The sequence below is a fragment of the Pseudopipra pipra genome, chromosome 1, assembly GCF_036250125.1.
Source record: "Pseudopipra pipra isolate bDixPip1 chromosome 1, bDixPip1.hap1, whole genome shotgun sequence".
NCBI lineage: Eukaryota > Metazoa > Chordata > Aves > Passeriformes > Pipridae > Pseudopipra > Pseudopipra pipra.
The window spans coordinates 114,100,116-114,117,846 of NC_087549.1; the positions used below are offsets into that span (position 1 = coordinate 114,100,116).

The window sequence follows — 17,731 nt, forward strand, 5'->3', positions numbered from 1 at the left end:
TGGCCCTTACTACATTTGAGAATTAACATTCTATGAAAGTAAACATGAGGCAGTTATCGCTTCTTGGTTTAAACATTTCCTATTGATTTATGTTTCAAATCATTTTGGGTGACATCAACTAGACTGAGTCAATCCATGACTACTCAGTATGTCAGAGGAAAACCAGACTTTAATAATCCTTAAAAGTGATTTACCTAATAGCAGATTTATTTTTAGAGCAATTGAGGAGTAATTTTCTTGTGTGCTCAGGTGCTTGGCCTTCAAGCACGTGTACATCTCATGCTGCTGAAGCATTGTTTATTTACAGCATCCAGAATCACCCTCTGCCAGACAACCACAAGAGCATGTCTGTCTCAACATACTTTTAGAGATAAGAAAACAGATGGCACTTACCTCCGACAGCATTACAGCGAGATGTCATTTCCCAGAGGACCAAAGCCATGGAGTACACATCTGTTTGTTTGAAGGACTCCATGTTCTCCAGGTTCATCCTGGACTCCAAAACCTCAGGGGCCATATACCTTGCTGTGCCAACCTACAGAAGAAGAGATCAAGGAGAGCTCATGAGCTGAAATTGTAGTTCATATTTTGGATTCTGCTGTGATTTAACTTCAGCTTTCAGGAAAATGGTGCCATTTGACATGTATCCAAAAATTCAGGCCGTAGTTGGCACAGGCCATATTTTCTGCTGCCAGGGGAATCTGGCATTGTCCTGACTACCAACTTACTTGCACCTCTCTTGGTAAGGAAAAACAGAAAGCAGCCCTTTTTAGTTCCTTAATCAAATAATTTTGACACTGACAAGTTTTCTCGCTCTTTGGCTATTCACAGATAAACTCTGCCCTTAGGGCCTGAAGCAATTGCTGCAGACCAAGTGCCTTTCAGATGAGCAAGAAACATTTTGTATTGTTTTGCACTGCGTATTATAGTGTTAGCTGTTTCTTTTCATGGTAGGCTTAAAAGGAAAGTACATGCAGGCCTGGGAGAAGAAACACACAGATACTGAATGCAGAAGCTGGTTTCGATTTGAATCGAAACCAGACTGAAGAGTTGCCCCCGAAAATGTTATAAACCAAAATATTAGTTCAATATGAGGCAAAAGTCAGTGTAAATGGACAGGCTTTTATGTGACCTATGTATAAAAATATGAATACAAAAATACACATATAAATACATGTATACTTTTATAATTAGGAATGAATTAAGTTAATAAATGGTCTGAATTTATTCTATAGAAGTTTTCATTAGAAGAGAGAATATTTAGAGATATACTTGAAATATGTAGTCTTGTAAGCATTCATAAACATCCCCCTGGCATCCCGGTCAAGTAGATGAGTATTATCCATGCTACTCAGTTGAAAAAACACAACAGGGCAACTATTTTTATCTGACATTCTTACATTTGCTTGCATGTAGAGAATGTACCATAATCTTAAAGAGGTTGGTTTTTTTTTACTTTTAAAACTATTATCTATTACTACTTATCTGCTTAGATCTTTTGAGGATAGAAGAGACTGACTTCACATATACTGGGGTACACCAAGAGTGGGTCTATTCACAAAAAAGTATAATGCCATCAGACAGGAAAACTGTGTCAAAACCTCACAACGTGAAGCAGATCCTGAGTGTGTGTGTACGTGCACTGCAGCAGCACCATGAACAGTTACTAACAAGTTCACATGTGCTCACTATAAGTGAGAGGATGGCTGCATCATATACATACACAGCTCTCTACACTGGACTTCTCTCAGTGTTGCTTTAATGTTTAGAGCCTCTTTGTTTATAAACCTGTTTGCATTAATTTTTAATGATTTTAAATAAAAGCTGCCATAGCATCTTATGATTTTTTTTCATCTTTTCAGCCTGGGAACCCTTCTACCCTTTCAAACTTCTAACTTACCTGCCCGCTGTTAGCCAGGTCATCCACAGACAGAGAAGGGTCCAGCCTCAGGGATAACCCAAAGTCACAGAGACAGCAGGTTAAATCATTTTTCACCAGGATGTTGGAACTTTTTAGGTCTCTGTGTACAATAGGGGTTTTGGGACGACCACAGGGTGTGTGATCACTATGCAGATGGGCAATCCCTCGGGCCAAGGACCCACCCAGTTTCCAGAGGTCCTCCCAGCTGATAATGTGCCGTGTGAGATATTCCTGCAAGTTTCCTTTAGCATGGAAGGCAGTGATCAACCAATACTGTTTACCAAGATCTGTCTTACGCTCCTCTGCTGTCAAGAACTGGAGGATGTTCTCATGCTTGAGGTTTACATCTGAAAAAATGTCTTTCTCAGTTTTCCAGGAGGCATATTCTTCATAGGGGAAAATCTTGACTGCCACGGTTTCATACTGTTCTGATGTGTTTTGCTTCAATTTGGCTTTATACACTTCAGCAAACCTTCCTTTGCCAACAACAATGTCCAACTCAATGGGCAGCAACTCTGTGTTGTGGTTGATGTTGTTGGCACAGGTAGAGCTGATGTCTGAGCGGTCATCATCTAACATAATGGCACAAACATCACTGCAGTCCTTATGTTTCCTGGGCTTAACATTTTTTTCCCATGCCTTGTTGAGTTTCCTCTTCTTATGAGTGCGGTAGGCATAAAAGATAACAATGACAGCAACAGAAATCACCAGTAATGGGACAAGACTTATGATTGTGACTTTGGAAATTTCGTCTTTCTCCTGTGGCTTTTGAGGGTCGTCTGTAAAGAACACAAGAAATACATTAAATTATATCATAGGTTTATATATAGAGGAGGCTGACAATAATTATAATTTTTATCCAGAATGCAATATATTATCTTCTCCACTAACAGTAAGTAATAAAAATTGTTACTGCCTTCTTGCTTCAAAATGTTATTTTGTATATAGGCCTCTGCTTACCAGGACTTCCCTGTCTGCTTATTTTATAAAAAGCCAGAACTGAGTGAGAAAGAACCTAATGTAATTTAGTAACTTTGTTCTTCTCTCAGGCTTTAATGCATTATGGATGAAACCTCTTCTTTCCTGAATACAACAAACAAAGTTTCTGGCACTTACTCTGTCAATGTATTCCTGAAAGATCTGCTCATTTAACCAGTCATTATTAGAACACACTAATTTTTCCAAGATAAATAAATAGAAAATGCAACCTGTGAACTCCCACTTTCCCAGTTATCACTCCAGATCTAGTACATTTTAATATATTTTAGTAGTAAAGTTATCTTCAGAAAGCCTGTTCACACAAAACTTGCCAATATATATGGCAATATTCAGGCACAATATATATGCCTGCATACTTATCTGAAAAGAAAAAGCTCATTCTCATACTTTGATGTATGTGAAAGACTGTTGCTAGAACAAATTCAAACACCTGCATGTAAACAGGTATGTCCAGAACTGTCACCCCACCCCACATACTTTTGCACGGATTTATGTATCTGAACACTTCCTCTGTTTGTCACTTGCTGAGTGTACATTGGCTGTCCTGCTGTAAAGCAGTAGATGGTTCACTCCAAACTCCATGCCTGGTGCAGTGCACACACTAACACATTCTGGGGTGTAACATATAGGAAAGAGAAGAACAACAGGGACCTATTCTAGAATAGGGAGATATTCCAGGAAAAGTATGGATCATTATCCTAGAGATGGGAACTGCCCTGTCACCTCTAAAAATTACCTTCTAGTTCAGTATTTCTTAGGGAAGATAAACAGTTTAAAAGGGAACAGTTTTATTCCAAAAATAGATTAAAAGTGGGTCAGAGTTTATCTGAACCTGATTTGATCGAACACATGGAAATGTCTCAGTCTATTTCTTCCTTTTGAGTTGGATAAAATGTACTACACTGTCTTTGCATGAGGGAGGGGATTGATTGGAAGAAGTCCTGGGAGTCAAACCTGAATGGACTAAAACAACTGAAGCTGCAACTGCAGTAGAGCAAGCGGCTTTTGTTGGCAGCATGGCACTCTAGTGGATGCATACAGCCATGTCACTGACTCAGGTTCTGTGCATCAGGCCAAATAAGTCAATATGAAAAGCAAACGTTCAATAAGCTCTGAAGGGAAGCTGTCACTAACTTTATTAGCCACAGGCCTCTATTTCCCCTAGTCGGTGCCTCTCAAAACGAAGGTGAGCAATGCTAAAAGGGATGGGAGAAAAGAGTTTACAATTAGAACAAGGGGTACCTCTGACCCTCCAGTTTCACTTGTAATCACTTTTCTGTTTAAACCCAGTTGGCAAGCAGCAGGAAACATGAGCTATTCAAAGGCAGGTGACAGGACATCTGAAGAGTGTATTCTTTTTTTATTTGGAAAAAAGCTGAATCCTGAACCAGGATGTGCTTCCTCTGTTTAAAAGGTTCTCCAACCAGATGTAGATCGAATAATTAAATCCTAACCTCTCTCATAGGATTTCAGGGAAGAGGAAGTGCCTTTCTAGCACTGGCATTCCCAGTCTAGCACAGGTCAATGGCATGCACTAGCAGCATCTACAAACAAAGAATATATTTCCTCCATTTAAGCAAAAGATTATTTTAAGTCAATCTCTCCTTCCAGATCTATACAAACCACAAATCCTTGTTCTCCAGTGATTTCTCTTGGCAACAAGATGTTAGTAAATTTAAAAATTCTTAAATCTAAAATAAAAAAAACCCCAAACCTAAAAGTTCATCACAAGTTACAGGCACCATTTCTGCTTTTCAACTTGTTACAGAGGGGGAAAAAAACCCCAGTTTTTTTATGGCCCTTACAGGAGGAATATATTTAGAAAGTCCAGTGTCACTGTCAGTAAACAGAAGATTTGCATTGCTTATTCCCATGTGCATTCTTTGCTTTCAGAAAATCTGCTTTATAAAGAACTTGGAAAACACCTCGGTGGAGTAGAACAGACTGCTTTGTGGGACAGCGGTTTTGGAGTTTTGGCTGCAAGCAGGCCACAACTATATGACACAACTGATCTGTAACAATGAGAGAAAATTATTTTTTTGAACATTCAGGGTTCTATTTTGTTGGGTTTGTTTTGTTTTTGTTTTTTATTGGCCACAGAAAAACATTCTTGAAGTTTGGGCTCTGCCCTTGGAACAGAGTAAAATGTCATCTATATCATGTGGTATACTCTTTTACAGAGATGAACATGTCTTTTTAGGGCCTTTTAAGCCCTTTTTCTTTGCCACAGGGCTGTAATATGTAGATCAGGTATTTGAAATACAAATGCCTTTCTAAATGAGTGACAAAACCCCCAAGATGTATATTAGTTCTCTTTCAGATTTCTCCCCATGAGTCCAAGCAGCTGGAGGTAGCTGGAAGCATTTTCAGATTTGAGAAGTAACTCACCCAAAGCCCTCACTCCTTGATTGTTATGGCTACCTGCATGAGGATTTCCGATTGTTCCTATAAGGCCCTAGAGCAGGCTGTGTTATTTTGGCCTACATCTGAGAACTCTCCAGCAGACTTCACAGCCTCTTCAGCTCTTTCTCTTTTTGCACAAGAGAAAGCTCTGCTTGTGGTGCAGGGGGATTTCTGGGTGGAAGGGAAAAAATGTTGATGTTGCAAAAGTTACTTGAAAAAGAATGAGAAAAAAATTTAATCAAAGCAGAAGCTGAGCAGTTTGGCCACTTCCCCTGAGCACTGTATCATGCTGCACCCCTGCTGCAAAGTGACACATCCGCTTTGGCACGGTCCCTTGGAGGAAGCAGGGGGTGAAAAGCATACAGCTACACATCCCCACCTAAAGCAGCAGGGATGAAGGCTCTGCTAATTTTCTGTATTTAAGACACCAGGCAAGTCCCACTCAAGGTTTGGGAAGTGCAAGAATGAGCACCCATCAGGGTGTCAGGACTGACAAGGCTGAAGTCTGAGCTTAGGAAGGGATTGAGCTTCCTGACAGCAGAATTAAAGGAGGTAGCAGGAGCAAAGGGCTGGTGGCACTGAGGTGTGGCCTGAGCAAGACACTTCTGGAACTGCCTTTGATTTTGACTGATGATACGAGAAGAATCAAATTAGCCATTCCAGCACAAGCTAAGGATGGGATACTTCTCTGTTGAATCTGTGTACAAAATCGGGGCAGGATCAAAATTCAGAGCATAGCTGTATGTTTTCATAGTGGCTAGCCAACATTTTCTGGCTTGACTACAGGAATCTAAGAATAAATACGTTCATTTGCTTATAAATAAATACGCATGACTCAAACCCCATAATTTAAAAAATGGGTGTGCAGCTTCCTCTTTCTGAGCATGGAGTGAGCAAAACCCAGCTGCACAGGTAGGCAAGGAAATGGTTAAATGAAGCAGCCTTTCATGTTTTGCAAACATGCTCCTAAATAACTTTCCCCACCCAGAACTATTATTTAGTCAGATCAGTTCTTTCTTAAGCTTCAAAAGAGCCTATTAATATAGCATAACAATAGAGAAGTTGAGCTAAAAGAAAGCTTCCTGTATGCAGTTTAAACTAAGCAGGAGCCATCTGCACAACCCTTAATGTTACCTAAGCCTCGAGGGAACAGAACTCAAGTGCCAAGGAAAATGAAAACACTGTACAGCCCCTATTCAGTCAAGAAGCTTCAAAGCACAAGAGCCTGTAAATTCTTTAGGTTGGATTAGGTGCCTTTGATTGAGCTTTAGTGTCACTGAACTTTGGAAATAAGAAATAAAACAATGGCAATGAAATGAGGACACACACTTGAATGCGCAGGGCAGCAGAATGCCCTGCCAGTACTGACAGAACTACTTCCTTGCTGTCTGCTGCTTTTGTGAGTTCTAAAGTTGCTTTCTATTGAACTGCTAGTGAAAGCCACAGAGCAGGGCAAGAATAAATTTCATATTAGCAGAACTCAGGTTATACATAACCATTGTGACGTATTGCGAGCTTGTCCAGTGTCTCAAAAATCCCCAGAAGCACAAAGTCACAAAACTCGGTTCCAGACTCAGGACTGTGATCTAGTTATTTCGCAAGCTCCCAAGACACAAAGCAGCCCTTTGAGCTGACTGGGGGACAACTCCATTTTGTAGCAATTCTGAGGTTTCAAAGTTTGGTTTGAATTCCACACTGGAATAAAAACTAACACTTTTTGAATGTTTTTGCTTAAACAGAATTTCTGTTCAAATGTTGCAATTTGGCAAGAGGTATGAGTGCTGAATCCCCTCCAGTGAGAGAACTGCTATGGACTACGGGAGCTTCAAGTTCAAGACCTGCTCTTTTTGGTTCAGGAGAGAGCTTTGCATCCCTGCGTACTCTGAATAAGGAAAAATGTGAGTTTGAACCTTATGTGTGTACTGATTTCTGAGCAAGGCACAAAGCAATAAAATACAGAAAAGCCTGCCCATCCCTTTAGTGCTTCTGGATGAAAGCTAGTTCCACAAAATGCCTCATTTTCAGTGAAATGAAATTTCCTCTGAGCAGCTGTTTGGGGTAACTTAATTTATCTCTATTGAAGAATCCTTAAGTGAAAATGAAATTCTGTTGCTGTATCTCCTGTACCTTCCTGATTTTGGTCTTTTTAGAATTAAAATTGCTTGTAAATCTTCAGTAAAGCATTTTTTTGATGAAAAACATTGATTTTTAAAAGAGAAACTCTGCTTCTGACATTCCTATACTTTTCCCTGAAACCCTTATCTTGATGAAGAAAGTGGTCTGAAAGTTGATCTAACTTTTAAAAACTTCTGCTACTTTTACAGGCATCGTTTTGGAGGTTTTGTGAATGGGGATGGGGAGTTTTATAGGGGATTGGGAGGGTGTTTCCTTAGGAAAATTGTTGATCCTAACTTAAAATACTTGACAATAATCAAACTGAAATGCTGCACCTCAAACTAACCTGTAATTCTTTATCTTGATAGTTTCTTGGAAATATTTTAATTTTCCATACTTGCTGGAGATGAAGGTATTGTTTTTTAATTTAACAGGAAATCAGTTCCACCCCTCACTCAGCTCTATGCTGAACCAACTGATGGCAGAAGACAGAGATTACTAAATTTGAAAATCAGAGTGGGTTCTGTCTTGCTATCCAATGGAATATAAACCCTGACATTTCTTGTAGTCTTTCTTGAAAGTTAAATTCCTTCAGCAAATTCCCGAATTTTAAAAGAGTTTTTTTTTGATTAAGTAAACCAAGTCTGTCAAGGCCAGTAACTTGTGCTTGAGCTGTATGTCTTCATCTTTTAGTCTAAAAGGAATATTACCATGTTATCCAAAACAGTATCTTGTCTCCTGGAGAGGCACTACCTCCGGTAGTTGATAGGTCTCCCTGGCCTGCTACAGAATCATAGAATTGTTTAGGTTGGAAAAGACTTCTAAGATCATAGAGTCCAAGTGTTAAACCAGCACTGCCAAGTCCATCACTAAACCACGTCCCTAACTGCCACATCTGCACATCTTTTAAATATCTCCAGATATGGTCACTCAACCACAGGCAACCTGTTCAAATGCTTAACAACCCTTTTGGTGAAGAATTTTTCCCAACTATCCAATCTAAACCTCAACTGCTGCAACTTGAGGCCATTTCCTCTTGTTCTATTCCTTCTTAACGGGGAGAAGAGGCTGACCCCCACCTCACTACAACCTCTTTTCAGACAGTTGTAGAGAGCGATGAGGTCACCCCTGAGTCTCCTTTTCCCCAGGATAAACTACCCCGGTTTCCTCAGCTGCTTCTCATCAGACTTGTGCTGAGGAGGACACCCTTCACCAGTTCCTTGCCCTTCTCTGGACACACTGCAGCACCTCAATGTCTTTCTTGTCGTGAAATAACAGAAAACAGGACTCGAAGTGCGGCCTCACCAGTGCTGAGCACAGAGGGACGATCCTTTCCCCCAGGCAGCTCTCCAGCAACTCATCTCCAAGCTTGTAGCACTGCATGGGGCTGCTGTGATCCAAGTGCAGGACCTGGCACTTCACTTTGTTGAACATCATATAATTGGCCTCAGCCTGTTCAGATCCCCCTGTAGAGCCTTCCTACCCTCCAGCAGTTCAACACTCCCACCCAACTTGGTGTCATCTACAGACTGGCTGAGGGTGCACTCAATCCCCTTGTCCAGGTCATTGATAGAGATATTAAACAGGCCTGTCCCTAATACTGAGCCCTGGGGAACACAGCCTGTGACTGGCCACCAGCTGGATGTAACTCCATTCACCCACATGCTTTGGGCTAGACCATCCAGACAGTTTTCTACTCAGCAAAGGATCCACTTGTCCAAATCATGAGCAGCTAGTTTCTCCAGCAGAAATGATGTCAAAAATTTTCTAGAGTCTAGAAAATTTCCCCCTTTCCCCCAAAGACAGTAGAAGTAGCAAGGTAAAGCAATCTCTAGAGCCTGTTTCTAAAGCTATCTTTCTAAAATACTGTCATCCACATGGTTCAGAATTTTTGCCCTAAGGATGTTTACTCAAAGGTATGGGAACTCATTCACTTGATCTTTTGGGTATTTGGCCACCTGAATGTTGCTCTGCAGTCAATAAATGGCTGGCAAACCAGACCCAGCTCTCAGAGCACTTAATGCATATCCTTGCCCAGTGCCACCACTAACCTCTTTTCCTGAGAAGTAGTAAGGCAAAAGCATGAGCAGTTTTGGAGACCTGTAGCACACTCACTGCTGCTCTCCCCTGCAGGCCAGCAGTTTTGCCCTCGGCATGTGACTACCCAGGGTATCAGGACCCAAGAATTCTCTGTAATACCTAGGGAAAATCCCCAGTTACATGACCCAGTCATAAGTGTTACATGTTGGAAGAGTCATGCATATACATCTGTCACCTGATGGGAATGGCTGCATCTTAGTCACAGGGGTGGGAGGCAGGCAACTTGATTGCCTCTGGGTGTCTTACTTCAGTGAAAAGGCTGGGCAGCAATGATGTAATGGATATTTCATCTATTGTAAGCAGAATTTCGTTTTTCAACTGATCGCCAAGCATGCTATTCAGCACCCAGGAGGTTTAAGAAACTCTTAAGCTCTAAGACAGAACAAATAGTTTGTTGCTGTTTTTATTCCCTCACTGCTGGCTAGAAAGTGTAATTCCTTGATTTGCTGGCACAGCACTCCTTTGCTTAAAATCTCCCACCCCCAGATGCATTCCCTTCTTATCTCTCCCATTCTAACAGATCATTTCACTGTGTCTACATGGCATCTCTCACACATTTTGACTTTTGTAGCTCAGCTTTCCTACTCAGTGATATGAGAGCCGACATATTCTAAATTTACATGATGTGACTGTTTTTCTGTGATACATGGCTAAGTTATACAGCTTGGGTGTCTGCTGCTGTTTGCTGGTGGTTTTCTGGAACAAATCAATCTCTCCAGTTTCAATATGTTCCAACAGATGCCACACATTAACCACTATTTTTATTCTCAGCCTGAGTTTCACCCCTCCAACCTTTCCCAAAATATTATGTTGCCAGTGTTAGTTACAGTTTGTTTCTGTCTGTAATTATTAAAGTCTCTTCCATGACAACCTGATAAAAGGTTGGCCACATTCCCACACTTATTAAGCTCTCAAGTGATGCAAATTGTAACAAATATGCCAACCAGACTGGAAGAGTGCTGCCTAGTTTGTTTTTATACAAATTTGTAACCAAGCTGGAATGGTTATTTTCCTAGGAAGCAAACAATATAAATAATACAGAGCAAACCAAAATTTTGGCTTCTTTAGCCTCTTTCCATTCTATTTCCTTTCTATCCCACTAAGTGATTCAGACATTCAGCATTAGACAGCCTCTCCTTTGGTTACACACAGCTGCAGGCACTGGGTGGGACTCCTGTGCCTGCAAATACCTAAGAGGAAACAGAGAGAACAAAGCCAATATACAAGCGGTGAGAGGCTGTGTGACACGTTATGTAATGCTACTGACCTCTTTTATGGGGCAGCTGGAAGACAGTTACCTTCTGAACATGTTAGTTGGATAACAGAAAAAGAGATTAATGAAAGCCTTTGTTAAAATCCACTTGGAAGCAGTCCAGCTGTAATCATCTCCCTTCTGTTGTTCCTTGAGCACCGGACAACTCATCACATAAGTATTTATGGTCTCATGACTGTGCACAGATCTTAAGTCTGCTCTTAAGTTTGAGATCCTTCTATGTAGTCAAGTAAAATCACTAACACTTTGACTCTAGTAAGGAGAGGAAGAGGAGAGAAAGAAAGGAAAAGACGGGCAACATGTTAGAGACAAGTGAGAGATATCAAGTTAAGGAAACTCTAAAACATCATCCATATCTCCTGTGATCTGGGCATAGGACAAGGCATTGCACAGGCATGCTTGCAGTGCTTCAGGCAGCAGAACAATATTAGCTCTCCCAGGTAACAACCATACACAGTGAGCAACCACAGCACTTGACACACTGCAAATCCATAGACTGTAATTTGTTCAGGCAAATGACTCACCCACAATTGATTAATCAAATACTTACATCTCTTACACTCTCAATTAGCCAGCTTTGCGAAACCATGATCAATGTGAAGATTGTTAGCAGCACAACACTCTCCCTTCCTTGGCACACTTCCCCAGTTAGCTTCATTATTCTCATAAACTCTTGTTGACCTGCTGTTCATGTCTATCACTGAAGTTTCGATACTCCAAGGCAACTATTTGGATGATTCAGAATTTGTACACATTGTTGCTGCTACAGATTTCTCCCGTATTTGGGTGAGGTGGGAATGCCCAAAATAATGACCTCATCTTGCAGGACATGAGCAATAAACATAGTCTACCTGAACAATCCCACAGACACCTTGGTTTCAAGCTGCATGAAGATCAGCATACCATGGCAAGACAGGTGATGATAAAATATTACCGCCATGTAAGTTATTAGAATGAAACAACTGTAAACCAAATAGAGCTCTGTTAAAATCCTGTTTCCAGATTTTGAGTTCTCTGCATTGGATTTGAATTTGATGCCCAGGATAACAACTGCATATATACTGACAACAGTACTTAAAGGATTTGTTTTCCTGTTTGCAATGTCCAGTGCTGGGTCACCCTTTTGCACATCACTGAATGAAAGTGCCTGAATGAGCTGCATAAAAGGAAGAAGTTGCATGGCATAGCAGGTAGGTCACACACTTTGTAGCCAAGGAAATGAGATTCCTGCATATTACTACAATTGCCTAGTCATCTCTGCCTGTGGAAAATGGGTGAGATGTGGGACTGGAAAGGGCCCTGTCCTGCTTGGTCCTTTTGGGTAAACAAGCCTTGACCTCAGTCAAGGAACTCAGGATTGTTAATAAAAACCACCTTTGTTAGACAGTTGTCATGCTCGCACTGGCTGATGAATAGAGGCTGGAAGATGGTGTGGCAAAGGGAAGGCTGAGGAACAGAGCTTCCCAAACATCAAGGGAGGACTGAGACTGTGCAAACAACTACAGTAGGTCAAAGCACAAGAAGGTAAAGCAAGATGTAGAAGATCCACTAGACACAACCAGACATCAGGGAGGAAAAAACCCTGGTAGTCTAGCGCTCATTTTTTCCATGACAGTAGGGCCAGGCCTCTGTCTGCTGCCTAGTCAACCTCTAGCCACCCAGGGCCTTTTCACCCTGATTTTAGTTAATCTTTTCCAGTGGTTTTGCTCCCTGGTTTTGCCTTTGGGTAACACTGACATTAGACTTTTGAATAAATAATAATTACAACACACTGGCATTGAGTTTTGCTGTGAGAAGCATTTTTCCACCACAGGGCTTTAAGTCGCTTGCCAGTGATTCACAATTTTGTTTGTCAAAAAGGGGATGTATTAACAAACAAATACACAGTAGTCAGATTTACAATGGTTACCTGTCTCCTTTATATTATTTCTCCAAGAACTATAGAACATTGTTTGGAGTGATTCTGCACACAGTATTTTCGATGAGGTGCCTGTGGCCTGAAACACCAGGGATCAGAATCAGGGTCAGCCCCCTGATACAGCAGAACTACAGGCATGTTTAGGTGCATATCTGACTGTGTCTTTCTTATTTTGCAGACTGGCCATTTAAATGAAAGTCCATACAAGAAATAGGCATTTGATTTGGATGTAACTATTTCAAACATTTCTAAAGCCACGCTTGGGTGAGTCACAACACCTCCCAGTACCCAAAACCTTTAGGTGTTTGTGTCTAAAAATGGAGTCATGAGATTTGCCCTTCACATTCAAGACTGATATGAGCCAACAGTGCTATAAACCAATTCTTCCATAAGCAATAACAGCCCAGCTGTGAATCACTAAAACATAGTGACTAACGTCAGGTGGAAATTAGAACTTGTTGCCTTACCCATAATTTTCTTTCTTACCTCAGAAAAACCATAAACAAATTAAATCTGGTCTGTCTCAAGTGTGTATGCAGGAAGAAGAGATAGAACACTAATCATTTATAGCAACAGCTTGAAAGGAAAGGCTGTGATTAACAGGTGAAAAATTACAATCTTTTTTATCATCTCAATTTCTGCTAATAAATGAGCAAAACCATTGTTTGATCAGGCTTTTTTAGAGTAGTTTTTGTCTGCTCTCTAAAACTACAGAATATGCAAAACCACTGCAAAAAATTCTTGCTCTGGTGGACAAGAAATGTAGACAAAAAAAAAAGGCAAGAACAATGTATGGAATAGATTTGGATGACAGTCATTCCAAAGGCAAAATTATTACAGGCTATTATCTAGTTGTCTGGAGGAGCCATGGACCAGCTGGCTGTGATGTTCTGCTCAAAGTTAAACACAGACAGGAAACCGCATGTCTGATACTGTAAAAATCGTTTGTCTTCCTGCCATGGCTAACCAGGCAAGCAACCCAATGGGGCTGTTTTCATTTAAAAGAAACACTAATCCACAACAATAAAAAAAGGAATGACAAAGCCTCAATTCTCCCCCCTTCCGACTGGAGTTAATGCCTGTGTTTGTGAATGAACTGGAAATGTTACAAAGTGAAGTTTTACATTATTTTAATTTTTGTCTGTAGTTATTCATTTAATACATAGGAATGCAGCACATGGTTTTCATGAGTCACCTAGAGTGCTTACAGCACATGACCTAGAAGGAAAAGCTCCACTCAGAGGAGTGAAAGGAATTAGGGCAAAAAGACTGGGTTTAAATTTATACTACTCCTTTTAGGCTACTCTGGAAATGTGAGTGAGGCTGCAGAGTTGCTGGGAATTAAGGCACTTGGTGTTGAATTTCTAGAACAGTTTTCATAAACATACACACTGAAGACACACATTTATCACGGTGATTGCCTTCAGCTATACAGCTCCAGGAGAAACAGCTATAAGATGACTAATTCATAACAAATTAGCCAAAATCCACAAGGGTGTGGTTCATGCTGTACAAAAACACTAGACAGCTAACACAGAGTAAGATCTATTCACTGGGAATACATTCTCTTAAAAAAATCTAGGCAATCTGTTAGAATTAGGTCCTGGATCTACCCCCTGTGCTCACATCAATACCAGTATATACTCCAAACTCTTTAAAGCTCACCCACGTAAGGGCTGGTCACACAACCACAGATCAGCAATCAGGTTGTCTGGTTTCAAATCAGGCTTGGGGAGGGAATAAAGAAGAGCATGGGAGCAGATATGGATAGACTGGGCCAAGGGGAAAAAAGACTTGCTAGCTTTCTCTTGGCTAATTTGTTGTGGTTTTGTGACCTAAACTAGTTCACCTTCTTGGAGGACTGGGAAGTGAGAGCTGGAAGTAACTCACACAGTTGTCCACCTCAGTGCAGTCACGCACCATGTTTTCCAGGAGTAGAAACAGTGTCCCAACCCTTTGTTATCTCAGGTAACGAGGATCTAATTATATCCTCTTCTGAGGAACCTACAAGCAATGAAGATGGGTTTTGTGTGCTGCAATCCTTTAGAAGTGTGTGCACACAAATTTCTCCACAGAAGGCCTCAAAATTGCCTGCAAGAGACCTGACTTCGCCTCAGTAAAAGCATCACTATGGGATCCAGCAGGCAGGAGAAAATAAAGCAAGGGGTGTGTGTGCGGACCCATGCACATCCGTGTGTGCAGCATGAGGTCCACCAGCCCTATACACACCTGCACTGCCTTTACTATGTTTGCAGTGGGCTGAAGTAGAATGGGGACAGGTCATGATTTGGTCTGTAGTCAGATTTCCCTGGTTTAACTGAACCCACATACACTTCCTTTTGCCATAGTAAGAGCAAGGTAACATATCCCCCTGAGAAGGAACCTTCTAGCTACTTCATGCCCACCACAGAACAAGGGCAGATGGTCAGTTACAACAGAGATTCTGACTTAAATTTCACATTCTATCAAGTTATCAGTAGCATTTATATATGCAGATGACACACTATGGCAATACAGCCTTTTAGAAGAGGCAAGACCTTAAATACAGAATTTGCCTCTAGTTTAGCTATTATAATGTAATTAGTATATGTTGCATTTTGGTCTGTCAACAGAACAAATGTAAACGTCTTGCTTTCCTCTTTAATCAGCTTTAAGTGCAATGTCTCGGGCTGACTATCAGACTTATTTCAAAAGGAGGACAGCCTGGCAGAAAGAAATATCCTCTGAACGCACAAAAGGAAGGTTGAGATTTTGCAAGATTCAAAAGAGACCACTAGAAGTTTTCCTCCACAAAATGCAAGTCCAAAGTACCTTGGTATTACACAGTTGCAAGGAATGCAGGAATGCAAGGTAAATTATTAAACCTACCTGATGTAAAAATGAGCATATCATTGCATTCTTCACTTGTACAGGAACACATGAACATCAATCCCCCATCTTCCTTCTTTTCCCTCATCAAACACTTCTTTGAGTTGTAGTCATCCAAAACGTGACCATAAAGTGTTTTTTGGGGATCATGGCAAATTGTTTCTAGGGTCACATTTTCATCATTCTGTCTCCTGAAAATGAAAAGGAGAAAATTGAAATCAAAGAAGGAATATTTTACAAAGGGAGCAGATAGGACTGCACCTGCCCAAAATTTGCCTCTTTTGAAAACATACATAGCATTTAAAGAGTATCATGTATTCTTTTCTGTCTTTCCTGAATGGGGCAGATTTGGCTGTGTCTGGACTCCTCACATTTGTACAATGGCACAGCTATTCCTGTATCATATTACCACAAAGCTCGGAAGAGTGCCTTTGGAAATCTCATCCAGAATTATTCAAGCTAGTGTTCAATGAACTGCTGTGAACTTTGGAACATACTTTTGGTTTTTGTGGTCACTGAGCAGACAGCAAAAATCTGTGTGAAATTATGATAAAAAGAGAATTATTTCCTCAAAATCTGAGGAATTTCTATTGAGTTAGCCTTTTATTTATTTTTTAAGCCTACAATCAGCAAAATTTCTGCACTGCACTGAAGGAGTTATCTTTATATTTTAAAAAAACCTAAACAAATAGAAAACAAACCCCACCCCAATACCAATAATAAAACTGATGCAAGCTAGAGTTGCCTCACTATCAGCTTCCAATCTGAAACATATTCCTGTATTCTGTCCTGGTCCATAGATTTCATTTCATTGACAAAAGACTGAAAGGCAAAGAACCCTTTAAATACAGTTCTTAACTCATTTGCCTTTTGGATAAATGACCATGAAAAACCCAGAACATATCTTAAATTGCACTACAGTCCCTTTTTATGGCAATAATAGACACTGATCACTTATTAAAGAAGCACAGGACGAATATAGAACAGCACACTGGAACTGCAAATCAGATGTCTACTTCCAATTACGCTGAACATCTCTTCAAGTCAATGGACACAACTAATCCCTCAATAAGTGAATTAATTATGTCTCTGGGTAAGGGCTTCTAATTATTCTCCTAAATCAGCAGCAATGCTGCAAACACACAGTTCTGTTCCTTTTGTCCAGTTATGAATTCATTAAGAGTGTTTCTTGTTTTCCTTGGTAGGATTGGATTCCTATTTATGGAAGGGCAAAACCTCAGTTTTTAGACTGGAACACAAGTTTAGAGTCAAGAAATCCTAAACTCATTTTCATAAACTCTTGATTTCTTTGAATCAAGACATAGGCTGTATAAAAGGCATCATGCCTACATCAAAGTCACTAAATACACAGAATTTTGTTTAACATTAAGAGAAAGTATTTCTACCTGGCAATTTACATGGCAATAAGCCTCCTGTTCTATCTACATAATAGCCTCCTCCTATCTACATAATTTAGTTCACTTTGAAATCTACAAGAGAATTGTCTTTCTTTAGCAAATGTCACTACAATACTCTCTTGAGTCTCAAATCCGTTTCTACTCTGAGTGCTGTGGGTGGATGCAGCTTACTGGTTTGAGCAAAACCATGCCTCTTTTCCAATAACAGCATAAGCTGCAACAGAACTGTTTTAGAAGAAAAAAGTCCCCAGAACATTTCATATCAGAATTGTTAACCTCAAACAACTCTCAGTATGCTGACCACAGATATGAGTGGGAAAGGAGAGAGCAAAGCCTGGTGAGGGAGCAGGGACATTCTGAATATCAGAGCAATTAAGGAAAGTACTAAGCAATGGTGAATTAGGGTGTGCTCCCATCCCCACCTGTATGACGAAATAACTTACCATATAGCAACACAGACTTCACTAGTTTTCTCACAGATAGAAGTGATGTTGCAGTTGCTCTTGCACTGATGTTGATTTGAGCAGGTTGTTACTTTAATGTCACAAAATTTGCATAGGTTTGGCATTTTCAATCCACTTTCCTTATTTCTGTCTACAGGTGACATAAATTCCGCTTAAGGAAAAAAAAAAGAGAAGGAAACTCAATAACGGTAAATTATCAGGTTGCATTATTGCTTATTAAAAAGATAAAGTTTTCAGCAGCAGCTAACATTT

General features: G+C 40.4%; 1 protein-coding gene across 2 annotated transcripts in view; it reads right to left on the bottom strand.

Annotated features, from left to right (window-relative positions):
* The window catches only part of TGFBR2 (transforming growth factor beta receptor 2), a 59,622-nt gene that overhangs the window by 14,032 nt on the left and 27,859 nt on the right, over positions 1-17,731 (bottom strand). For both annotated transcript variants that reach the window (XM_064672432.1, XM_064672443.1), the window contains exons 2-5: positions 17,459-17,630; positions 15,598-15,788; positions 1,901-2,700; positions 394-535 (exon numbers count right to left, since the gene is read on the bottom strand). In XM_064672432.1, coding sequence (XP_064528502.1) covers positions 394-535; positions 1,901-2,700; positions 15,598-15,788; positions 17,459-17,630 — 1,305 coding nt within the window. The remainder of the gene's footprint in view (positions 1-393; positions 536-1,900; positions 2,701-15,597; positions 15,789-17,458; positions 17,631-17,731) is intronic.